We start from the raw sequence: 12,115 nt of genomic DNA, 5'->3' as shown, positions 1-12,115 counted from the left end.
TATTTTAATGAGCTTCATTAAACGAATTCAAACGAACTTTTATTGAATTAAATTCCAAATAACTCATGAGCGACTTGATTCATTTATACCCTTAAATATAGGTAGTATAATTGTAACCACTATGAGCTGTAGTTATTATAGCAGTATTGATAATTTTTTATCAAATTGAAATATAATAATCAAATTATTAAAAATATTTTAATATAACAGTCTTACTATAATAATTTTGATCAAATTAAAATTAAAGTAATTGTACTTTATATTATAACAACTACTTTAGCACTTTATACATTTATACGTTAAAATAATAATATTTGGGATAAAAAATATACTACGATGTTGTTTTTTTTTATGGAAATAATAATGAAGGACATTTTTTTCCTACTGTAGTGGGATTAAATCTAATTTGAAATTAAGAATGTGAAAGTACATATATGAGCAATATTAGAGCGGTCCAATGGATCAATTCACGACACAGGTAATCCATCAAAAATCTATGGTCTAATAGGGTGAGCTGGATTGACCCGCTATTTTAACAAATTAAGAAATCTCTAATTCAGTCCAATTTAAAATAGGTTGAGAATTAAATCGTCTATTCCATCGAAAAATAAAAAATAAAAAAATATAATTCATTCATTGAATTTGATTATTCAATAAATAAATTTTGATTCAAAGGCCTATTTTTATTTTGTATTTTGTATTTTTTTTTTCTCGACTTGGGAGTTAACCCGAACCTTCCCTAGCTCTTTTGGGTACAAGCTAGTCCGATCAGTTTTTCAATAAATTGATAAAATTTTAAATCAACTAATTTAATTATATGAAGGATAGGACTAATTTGATAGGTGTAATGGGTCAGGTTTGTGTCAGATTTTATATCCTCCGTATTCATACTCATCGGATATAGGATATCCAATGCGTATACCCATACTCATTAAAGGACCGAATATATTCTATACTTGTAATTTTTCTTCTTTCTATCGAGTTATTATCATTCAACAAAAATATATTAAAATTAACATCTTATTAAAATATATATATATAATTAAAAAAAATAGATTAAACATCTATATAGACCTACTAATATCAAAAAAAAAATAATAAGTTGATTTTAGAAAAAAGAAATTTTCTTTAATATATGTATATATATTATTTAATCGGGTATTCGGGTCGGGTATCAGGTATCGGGTATTAATAGTCCCTCCATATCCTCCTCCATTCGGATCGAATGTCAAATTTTTCATCAGGTTTGGATAAAATTATCATACCTAAGGAAAGGTCAATTTCCTTTGTTGAAAAAATAATCAGAATTTTGAAAAAAATGAAAAAAAAAATCATAGTCAAATATTATCATAATCAACCACATTATTATTATATATACACGTCAATTAGACTAGATCTAACGTAATAAAAGTATATTCAAATGAAGTCTAATTAAGAAACTTAGCCGTCGTTGACTAAATGTCTAATTCTGAAAAAAAAAAAGTTGGACAATAAGGAGTCAAATTTTCTTTTTAAAGGAAAAATTATTAAAGGGTCAAATTTATTCCCAATTTATTCAATCGACGATGACGTCACCGACGACGCCGTCGCCGGCGATGGAAACGGCATGAGATAATCATCAAAGCCATCATTATGCAGCAGAGCAAAAACACTGAAGCTCATGTTCGCAGGCGAAAGCTCCGGCATCGGCTCCTCCTTTTCCAAGTACCTTACCGTCTGCCGCATGCTTGGCCTCGCCGCCGGCAGCGGGTGGGAGCAGAGCAACCCGATCTTCAACACCAGTTCCACCTCCTCCAGCTCGTCTTCCTCCCCCATCCTCGTGTCCCTCGTCTCCGCGATCGCCCCCTTTCGCCAGTTCTCCACCACCCAGTCCACCAGCACAACCTGCTCCTCCTCGCCGGAGATCACCGGCCGCCGCCCGCACACAACCTCCAACACAAACGTCCCGAACGCGAACACGTCGGTCGCCGTCGACGACTTCCCGGTCCGGGCGAGCTCCGGCGCGAGGTAGCCCATGGTTCCGACCACTCTGCTCGATTTCAGATCACTTCCATGATCGTACAATCTCGCGAGCCCGAAATCTCCCAACCTCGCGTTGAACTCCTCGTCGAGCAGCACGTTGCTAGCCTTGACGTCCCGGTGAACAACCACCTGATCCCAGTCCTGGTGGAGGTAGAGAAGCGCCGCCGCTACGCCTTTGATGATCTTCATCCGCGCCGCCCAACCCAGCACCGGTTTGCCGGAATCATGCAGGAGCCTGTCGAGGCTACTGTTGCGCATGTACCGGTAGACGAGGAGGAGCTCGCCTTTCCGGCGGCAGTACCCGAGCAGCGGCACCAAATTTCGGTGGCAGAGCCGGCCGAGGCTCACTACCTCGGCGACAAACTCCCTCATCCCCTGTCTCGACTCAGGGGAGGACAACACTCTTTTCACGGCGATCTCCGACTTGGAGCTGGGAAGAACGCCCTTGTAGACCCTCCCGAATCCGCCTATCCCCAGCAGCTCCGCCTCCCGGAAACCTCCCGTCGCTCTGTGCAACTCCTTGTAGGAGAACCGATGAGGACTGTAATCTATCTCCCATTCCTCGAGTTCCTCTGCATACTTCGCCTTCCTCCAATTGATCAACAGAGCGCCGGCGATGGCCATCACAGCAAACATAGCGGAAGCTAAAGGCAGCAGGATGTAGAAAAGCTTCCACCGTCCGGAGCTCGATCTCGCGGCCGGGAGAGGAGGCAGCAAGGAGTAGTCCAGAGCTTTAGCCGTGCCGTTGACATTGAAGCTCCAGCCTAGGACGTAGTGAGACGTCAAGAACGGACCATTGGTGGAGGTGAAGCCAACGAACATGGAGTCCATCAAAACTCCAGCGAGATCGATCTTCGAAGACAGCAGAGGCTTCCTCGGCTTCACCATCGGCACCGGAGCTAACGTGACGTCCAGTCGCGTCTCCTCGCCGTCGTAATCCACCCAAACTTGCATCATTCGGCCGCTCCGGAGGGTTAAGTTCCTGAAAGATAATTGGTCGTCGTCGGAGTAGTACCCGGCGGGGCTGGAGTTGAAGGACCTCAGACCGTCGATATCAATCCCCACATGGTTGTCGTTGACGTCGAGGAACTCCGGGTTAAGGATTGTGTCGAGCTCGACGGCGAAGAGGTGGTTGGATGGACTGCCGTTGTTGCTGAGATTGAAGAGGCCCAAGTACTGGCTTCCGGTTGCACAGGAGAAGTCCTCGGTGGGGGAGATCACGAAGAAGATGCCATGGCCGCTGAGTTGGGGATCGACGGAGACGACGCCGAAGGCGAAGGTGGTGGAGAAGGAGAAGATGTGGCCGTTGGAAGGGTTTCTGAAGCTGAACTTGGAGGGATGGAAGGCGCGGCCGGTGACCTGCTTGGTGGCGTTAGTGAGCATCAAAAGGCCGGTGGGGGTTATCGTGGCGAGGCCTTGAAGGGTGAGGTTCGTGCCGAGGAAGCCATTGAAGAGGAAACCATGAGAGGAAGCAAGGTTTTGGTGGAGAAAGAAGCAGAAGAGTAAGAGAAGGAAGAGACAAGTCTTGAGGAGCATTGCAATTTGCTTGGCATAGTTACTAGTCTTTGAACCCAAATCTAACCAGTTTTATCAAGTAGCTTTGATATCTGTTCAAACCGTATCGGTTGGTCACAGTCGATTGATCTAGTTGTTATAAATATAATTATCTTTGACTATTAGATTATGAAATAATTACTTGAAATTCACACATATTGGTGGTTGGATTATAGGAACAAAGTCCTGTTCATTTACTTTTAATAAAGAAAGAAAGAAAAAACAAAGTAGAATGCTTCAAAGTCTCCTATTTAGTTGCTGATATTTTATTCGAGAAGATATTATTTTATTCAAGAATATATGGGTAAAGAAAGAAGTTGAAGTTATGTATGTGAATGTTATAGATTAAGTTGGTGATAATAAAGTCATTTAAATTTGAAGATTTTTAAAAATTGAGATTCATGTTTGGAATAAGGAAATGCTTGGAATAAGGAAGATTCCAATTTAAGGAGAGTTTTAAAAGTTAAATTAAATTTGAATACATGGAGTATAGTAAATAGAGGTAGAGCTATTTGAGATTGGGGGTGCAACTGCGGTATGTGAAATTTAGGAAATAAAATACATACATGATCAAACCTAATTATAAATTTTAAAACCTTCTAGACTTGTCCAATTAAAAACCTCTGTTTTCTACTCAGTCTGTTTTATTTTTCCCCTCATTCCCATTTTGCTTTTCCTCTCTCTCTCTTTCTCATAGTTTTTTCTAAAGTTTTTTTTAATCCCTTCTCCAACCTAATTTTACTCTCAAGATCCTTTGTCACACATTATATATATATATATATATATATATATATATATATATATACATATACAGCACTGCTATGCTGCGGACAAAATCAGTACGGACCGCTGCGGACATGCTTCCTGATCGATCACCAGTCCGATCAGGGGACCTCCTGATCGGTCTCTGGACCGATCAGGGAACGTCTTGATCGGTCTGTAGACCGATCAGGGTCCCTGATCGGTCTACAGACCGATCAAGAGGTTCCCTGATCGGTCCAGAGATCAATCAGGAGGTTCCCTGATCGGTCACCAGACCGATCAGGAAGCATGTCCGCAGCGGTCCGCACGGACTTTGTCCGCAGCATAGCAGTTCTGTATATATATATATATATATATATAATTGTTATACTACGGACTCTATCCTGCAGATTGCTACGGACCAAATGCCATGTCATATTATATTATTTTTTTAATACAATATTTTCTCTTTCTTAATTTTTTTCTTCTTCTTCTCGCTGTAACGAAGCAACCGCGCCTCGTCGCCGCTGCCACCCGCATGTCTGCCGGCCGCTTGACCCACTGCCTCTAGACGCTCCAGAATCCGGCCGCGATCCCGCCGGAATCCGGCCGCGATCCCACCGAAATCTGGGGTGATTGCGGCCGGACTCCGTACGCTATCGCGACTGGACGCTCACCACTGGACGCTCGCGACTGGACGCGATCGTGCCAGATTCCGGCGAGATCGTGGCCGGATTCCGGCGCGATCGTGGTCGGAATTTGGCGCGATCGCGTCTAGTCGCGAGCGCGTCCGGAATCCGGCCGCGATCCCGCCGGATTCCGGTCGCGATCGCGGCCGGATTCTGGACGCGCTCACGACTGGACGCGATCGCGCCAAATTCCGGCCATGATCGCGCCGGAATCCGGCCGCGATCTCGCCGGAATCTGGCGCGACTAGATCCCCTCTCAACTCGGCGGTGGGCAGGCGGTAGCAGCCGCGATCCCCGACAGGTTCACCCCTTGGCCTATAGTGTGGGTGGGTCCAGGCGGCCGGAGGCCGCCGGCGGTGGCCAGATGGCCGGCGGTAGGGCGGGTGGCGGGTGGCGCGGTGAACTGCTTCTCGGCGAAACGAGAACGAACGAAGCAGAAGAAAAAAACAACAGAAGAAAGAGAAAAGTTTTTATAAAAAAAATAATAAAATAATGACATGGCATTTAGTCCGTAGTAATCCGTAAATAATGATCCGTAGCATAACATTTCTCTATATATATATATTGATCCGGCAGTAAGGACGGGGGACCCCCTTTGAGGGAAGTCAACGCCACGTGGAGGTCAAAAGGCCGACAGGAAAAGAGGGGACCGACTGGCCGAACGGGGTATAAGCAGAAGCGAAGACAACCCGACGGGGAGTCGGGTCTCCGACGCTCATGGTGAACAGGGTCGCCGGGCCGAGCGGGTTGCCCGCTCGGCCGAGGCATAAAGCAGTAATGCTGTGAATAGTTTCATCCGAGCACACGACTTGGAATCTCCCGAGCGGATCCGTACCTACGTCCGGTCGGACGTGATGGGACTGCCGAGCGGCCGGACGCTCGGCGCGGGAACAGAAGAGACAAAAGGACAAAAGAAACATCGGGAATCACCTTCTGACAATATCGGGAAACATCTTCTGACAACAGGCATGTCCAGCGACCAAGTCATACGCTGAACCTTACGACAGAAGGTTCTGCCGTCCCATCAGAGAGATGCTCGGACTATAGCGGTATGGTGTCAGGCAAGCTCCTCTGACAAGTCCATACTGAGGTATGGTAAGAGGACACGTATTCGCCTCGGTATGTGTGTACAAGCCTCTTCACAGCTCTATACAAGGGTCCTCACACTTCGCCGGAGGTACGCATTCTCTGATATTCGAAGCCACCTCTGCATTTTCCTCTTGCTTGACTTGAGCGTCGGAGGGTCGTCACCGGGAACCCCTTCCCGGCCCGACTTCTTTGCAGGTTCACTGGAGCTCCATACTGCCGGTTAGAGATCCACGTCATCGGTCCGGAGAGCGCCACGTGCCTAGCGTCCATCAATTCAGCGTTCGGACAGGATCATATATATATATATATATATATATATATATATATATATATATATATATATATATATATATATATATATATATATATATATATATATATATATATATATATATATATATATATATATATATCTAGTTTTCACCCACATCATTGATATATATATAGTTTTCACCCACATCATTGTCAACGCATGCTATTGCTCATAGTACTATTGTCGATTGTCGTAAACGTTATCATCGTCGCGTCATCGACGCTCCATTATAAACACTTTTGATTGAGGTAAAATTTTCTTACTTGATCTCTTTCGATTATGAATTTAAGTATTGAAAAATATATAGTTTTAATTTTTCATATATGATCCTGTCAAAACTCAGAGAAGACAGTTTGGCTGAGAAAGTGGCTCCTTGGTGGACTGTAAGAAGACTACGCTCAATCTGTAAGGATAAAAACGTCAATGCCAAGTCGGGGAAGAGGTCCTCAGCATTGGCCCTCTGACACTCAAGTCAGTTATCGGCAACAACAAAGAGGAACACGAATAGTAGACGAGAGCTCTAAATAGTTGAATAGGTGCGAGTGCGTACCTCCTCTGGTGGTTGGATCCCCCCCTTTATATAGAGCAGTGATGACATGCGAGCACGTGTCTCCAGGCATACGGAGCCGTAGAAACGTGCAGGTACACGTCCCAAGGCATCTGCACGTTTCCATACTTGTCTTATCTTATGAAAGGAATGTTAGAAACAAATAATATGTTGTCGGAGATTTTACGGGATATTAGCTGAATTTAAATTGCACTGAATTAAATTCAACTTACAGTAGAGATGACCTGAGCGGATAATCTCAAGCTGCCAACAGGGGCTGGTTTCTGCTCCGAGCCGAAGAATTACCGAGCAAGAAGATTGGCTGAGCCACTAGTCTGTGTTGCCAAGCGGGCGGATCGGCCGAGTAGAGGGCAGATCGGCCAAGCAAATCGGCCGAGATGAGGTCGGGTCGGTCAGTCGGGTCGGTCGGGTCGGTCGGTCGGCCGGGTCGGTCGGTCAGTCGGTCAGCCGGGTCGATCGGTCGGTCGGGCAGCAGAGCAGGTCTTGACAGAAAGGATGACCAGGTCTGTTTAGAGCAAATATGCAGAACAGAAGACCAGGTCTGCAGAGCAGTCTCGACAGAGCAACAGGTCTTGACAGAGCAGTAAGGTCGGGCAAAATCCCGACCGGGCAAGCTGACCGAGGCCTGCAAGTAGTAGTTTCCTTGAAACAGATTTGCCCCCACCTCCGGCTGTGCTTCGAGGCTTATTTGGGCGGTCTGTTTCCCATGATACAACGGTTTGACCGTGAACTCCACCAAGTACCGGTGGCCACGGCGAACTGAGTGGTATCCGAATGCTACCGTGGGCAATCTGCCGAGTAGGAGTTGCACGACAGAGAAGGGGAATGAGGAGGAGAGCTTCTGCTTGCTTTCGCTATGTTATCTGCGTAACCTTTTGCCTGTGATCGCAGCCTCCTTATATAGAAGCTCAAGGCCAAAGGACAACATTAATGATCATTACTCAACGCCAGCTTTTCACTTGGCCGTTTTGATTATGCAATAATCTTTCTTTAATGCATCCGTTACACAAACAGCAAAAAGATATATGTGGTAAAATATTGGTTGTTCTGCTTGGGCAAATTTTGCCCCGACCGGTCCGGCATTCGTGTGCGCAGGTCGCGCTCGCGCACGAATCAACTTGGTTCAGTGCAATCCGGGTCCTGGATTTGCACCCCCCTGCGCACTCACATGTGAGAGAGAGAGCCTCTCCCCATGTATTTGTTCACATCCTCAATGCATGTGAATCAATATAAATTAACAAACTTGCCTTAAAACTTCCAATGTGAGACTAAAGTCCCATTCACAATGGAGCTTTTTTCTCTTCCACCTCTTCTCTATTCACACTTATTCAACAAGGACATATCAACAAAGCGTCTTTGACATCTTACCTTAACGAGGCGTGCCAACCGCAAATGAGACAGTGGAAGCTTCTGTCATACAATCTACCTGTGGACCATGCTTGGTGTCATCGACACTATCTCTCAAAAGGATATTGAGGGATACGTCAGTGATCCCTTTGCTCAGCTGAGCGGGATAGCCCCTCGATATATACTCCCCTGCTCGGCCTGACTGGACCGCTTTTCCATGAGGTAACACGACCTGATAGTTTGTGTTCCCCCAACCGGGCTAACGCCCCGGTCGCCCTAACGCTCCTCTACTCCATGATGAGCGTCCTATGATCTTGGTTGCACGAGCCATCTGCTCGGACCAGTTCATGGCTAGTCGGGCGCCTCATTCCCGATCGGCCATTGCAGTAGAGACCGCTCTGGCTAGATCATTGTCGATCGAGAGCCTCATTCCCAATCGGCCATTTTAGTAGAGACTCAGGCCTCTTCAGGGTGTGCTTGCCAGTTTTCTGGCTGATCCGGTGGTAAGGGGGGACCCGCCTGACAGGAGGTCAAAGTGGTCAATACCCGACAACCGTTCGACCGGGCGGATTACCTTCCTGATCAAGAGGAGGAATGGCCGACCCGACATTTCGATAGCTCGGCCTGACGCCGAGTTTCCGACGCTCACAAGGCAAAGCGACGGGAAACGAAATCCGAGCGGCCATCCCGCTCGGCTAACAGTAGACACGACATTCAGTCGACGGGCCCCCCGCTCGGCCCGGGAAAGGTACTAGCCGAGCGGTTCCTCTGCTCAGCTCGGGAAAGGTACTAGCCGAGCGGTTCCTCCGTTCAGCCCGGGAAAGTCGCTAGCCATGCGGTTCCTTCGCTCGGCCTGGTAAAAGATAGAGAGAGCAGGTGGCGAGATCTTCCTAGAAACCAATGTCGCCGACAAGAAACATGGCCAGCGGCCTGGTCGGACAGAGAATCATACGGTGGAAACTTCCACTGTCACGTCAAAGATATGCTTGTGCTATTAAGGTAGGGTGTCGAACGTGCTTTCCTGACACATCCATTCTAGGTATGATTGGAGGAGCGCACACATCTCGGGGAGCGTGCACACGCCTCTGGGGAGCCCTATATAAGGACCCCCAGACTTCGACGAAGGTATACGATCTCTACTGTAGCTACAGTTCTCGCTTCTGCTCTACTTCTTTCTTTCTTTCTGCCGGAGATTTGACTTGAGCGTCGGAGGGTCATCGCCGGGGAACCCCTCCCCGGCTTGGCACTGTGTTTGCAAGTCCACGGCGGCAAGGGATCTATGTCTTTGGAGTCTTTGACCAGTTAACAGGAGTGTCACGTCCCCAGCGTCCATCGACTCAACACTCGGACAGGATCAAATTGGCACCGTATGTGGGAACGCACCTGAATCCGAGTCAAGAAGATGGAAGAAGCTGGACGCCAATACACTGTGACGCTCTCTCAAGAGGAACTTGGCGCGCTCGTGAAGGCGCGAGCGACCAAGATGATAGAGCAGCAACAGAAGGCGCTAGCCGAGCGGCTGGCGCAACAAGCAACTTCAGCATCTGGAGGCCGAGCGACGCACGAGGACTGTCCGAAACAACTCTCTATATGGGGTCAAAACAAAGGTCCGACCGGTACACAAGTAGAGGCGCCACCCGCACCGATCTCATTCCATCGGGCCTTGTTCCAGACGCCCTCTGAGATCGCGCAAACGAATCAAGACCGGTCTTCCTCAGACGAAGCTCCCACTCGGGATGCAAGAAAGGGCAAAGCGCCCCGAGCTGACTCATCACCCGAGCGGATCAACCATCAATTCTCCGAAGCAATTCTGCAGGACCCTCTGCCAAGGCACTACGCACCCTTGGAGATCAGCGAGCACAACGAATCGACATACCCAGACGACCACCTCGGCAAGTTCGACAACGCGGCAACCCTTCATCAATACACGGATGGAGTTAAGTGTCGAGTCTTCCTCACTACCTTGTCCGGCTCCGCACAACGTTGGTTTCGAAGGTTGCCGGATGGGTCGATTCAGAGCTTCAAGGACTTCAGGACGGCCTTCCTCCACCACTTTGCGAGCAGCAGGCGCTATCAGAAGACCAGCGTCAGTTTGTTCTCTATGAAGCAAGGGTCGAGAGAGACTCTTCCGACATACATTCAACGCTTTAACCAGGACATCCCTATAGTCTTGTTCGAAACAATGATGCACGCCTTCACCCAAGGGCTCATTAACGGGGACTTCTTCCGCTCACTCATCAGGAAGCTGTCCCACGACTACGACCATATGCTAAAGAAGGCCAGCGAGTATATCAACGTGGAGGAAGCTCAGGCGGCCCAAAGGAAAGAAGCGCCATCAGAACCGGCTGTGCACGTCGAACGAAGGCCACCAATCAGCCATCAGCCTCCAAGAGGGCCCCGAGCCGGTATGGCACGCCCACAGCAGGAAGCAAGGTCACATGTCGTCCAACACGTGGAGGCCGAACGACCAAGGCCCAAGGGAAAGGTATGGACTCCTATGTTTTGTACCTTCCATCAATCTGCCACCCACAACACACGAGACTGTCACGGAGTCCCCACAGTTGCTCAGTCGACTCCCAGGAGTTCCACCGCCGATCACCTTCCCCCGAACTGCGATATAGGCGGTCGAGCACCAAACGACGAGGGGAGATAAGGCGGTCATCCGAGCGGCGGCATCAGCGTCAAGACGACCGAGCCCCAGCTTCGCGTGGACAAGTCGGGCACTCCGCTCAGGAGGAGGAGAACTGAAACAATGTCGCTCGGGGAGAGACCAACATCATCGCTGGTGGGGCGACCAGCAATGACTCCAACCGAGCTCGCAAGACGTACGCGCGACGTCTGGAAATCCACGCGGTAGGCTGCAGCCAAGAAAGGGCGAGCGGACCATAGATCAGCTTTGGTCCCAGAGATTTAGAGGGAATCGAAGTGCCGCATGACGACGCCCTCATTATCCGAGCAGTAATTGCTAACTACACAATCCACCGCATATTTATTGATACAGGGAGTTCAGTCAGCATCATCTTCAAGGAGGCATTCGACCAACTCCAGATAGACCGGACCGAGCTGCTGCCAATGACAACTCCGCTGTACGGGTTTACCGGTAATGAGGTCCAACCGATCGGCCAGATAAAGCTGGTCATATCCCTCGGAGAAGAGCCGCTCCGAAGAACAAGGATGACTACCTTCATCGTTGTAGATGCCCCGTCCGCTTACAACGTCATATTGGGTCGACCAACCCTTAATTAGTTATGAGCAGTTGTCTCAGCATTTTGCCAGAAAATTAAATTCCCAATTGAAGACCGGGTCGAAGAAGTCAAAGGGGATCAACTGGCTACTCGACGCTGCAACGTCAAGATGGTAAAGGCGGAGGCTAAGTCCACCCGAAAGACCCCTTGGATCGAAGTAAACACTATAACCGAGAAACCTCCTACCTTAGTTTATGAAGAAAAGGAGGAAGTGCAGATACATCCTTGCCGACCAGAGGCGACAACTTTCATAGCATCTGATCTGGGAGCCGATCAAAAAGTCGAGCCGATCAACTGCCTCCAGCAGAACCATGATGTCTTCGCGTGGTCAACACATGAGCTACCCCGCATCTCCCCTAGCGTCGCGCAGCATGAGCTTCATGTCCGATCAGATGCCCGGCCAGTAAAGCAAAGAAAGAGAGATTTAAGCGCCGAGTAGAATCAGATTATCCGGGCGGAGGTCGAGAAGCTGTTGGAAGCCGACCACATACGAGAGGTCCAGTTCCCGAGCTGGCTAGCGAATGTAGTACTTATCTCCAAGCCGAAC

General features: G+C 48.2%; 1 protein-coding gene across 1 annotated transcript; it reads right to left on the bottom strand.

Annotated features, from left to right (window-relative positions):
- Positions 1-1,521: 1,521 nt before the first annotated feature.
- LOC122013631 (L-type lectin-domain containing receptor kinase SIT2-like) lies at positions 1,522-3,558 on the bottom strand. The gene has a single exon (XM_042569881.1). It carries the CDS (start codon positions 3,556-3,558, stop codon positions 1,552-1,554), a length of 2,007 nt encoding a protein of 668 aa, XP_042425815.1. The 3' UTR covers positions 1,522-1,551.
- Between the last annotated feature and the right edge of the window lie 8,557 nt (positions 3,559-12,115).

This window comes from Zingiber officinale, chromosome 8B (assembly GCF_018446385.1).
Source record: "Zingiber officinale cultivar Zhangliang chromosome 8B, Zo_v1.1, whole genome shotgun sequence".
Lineage (NCBI taxonomy): Eukaryota > Viridiplantae > Streptophyta > Magnoliopsida > Zingiberales > Zingiberaceae > Zingiber > Zingiber officinale.
The sequence above is the reverse complement of the archived record's forward strand: the minus strand, read 5'-3'. Positions and strand labels throughout refer to the sequence as shown.

Excerpts from the sequence above, each read along its gene's own strand:
- LOC122013631 (XM_042569881.1), bottom strand. The coding sequence starts at position 3,558 with ATGCTCCTCAAGACTTGTCTCTTCCTTCTCTTACTCTTCTGCTTCTTT.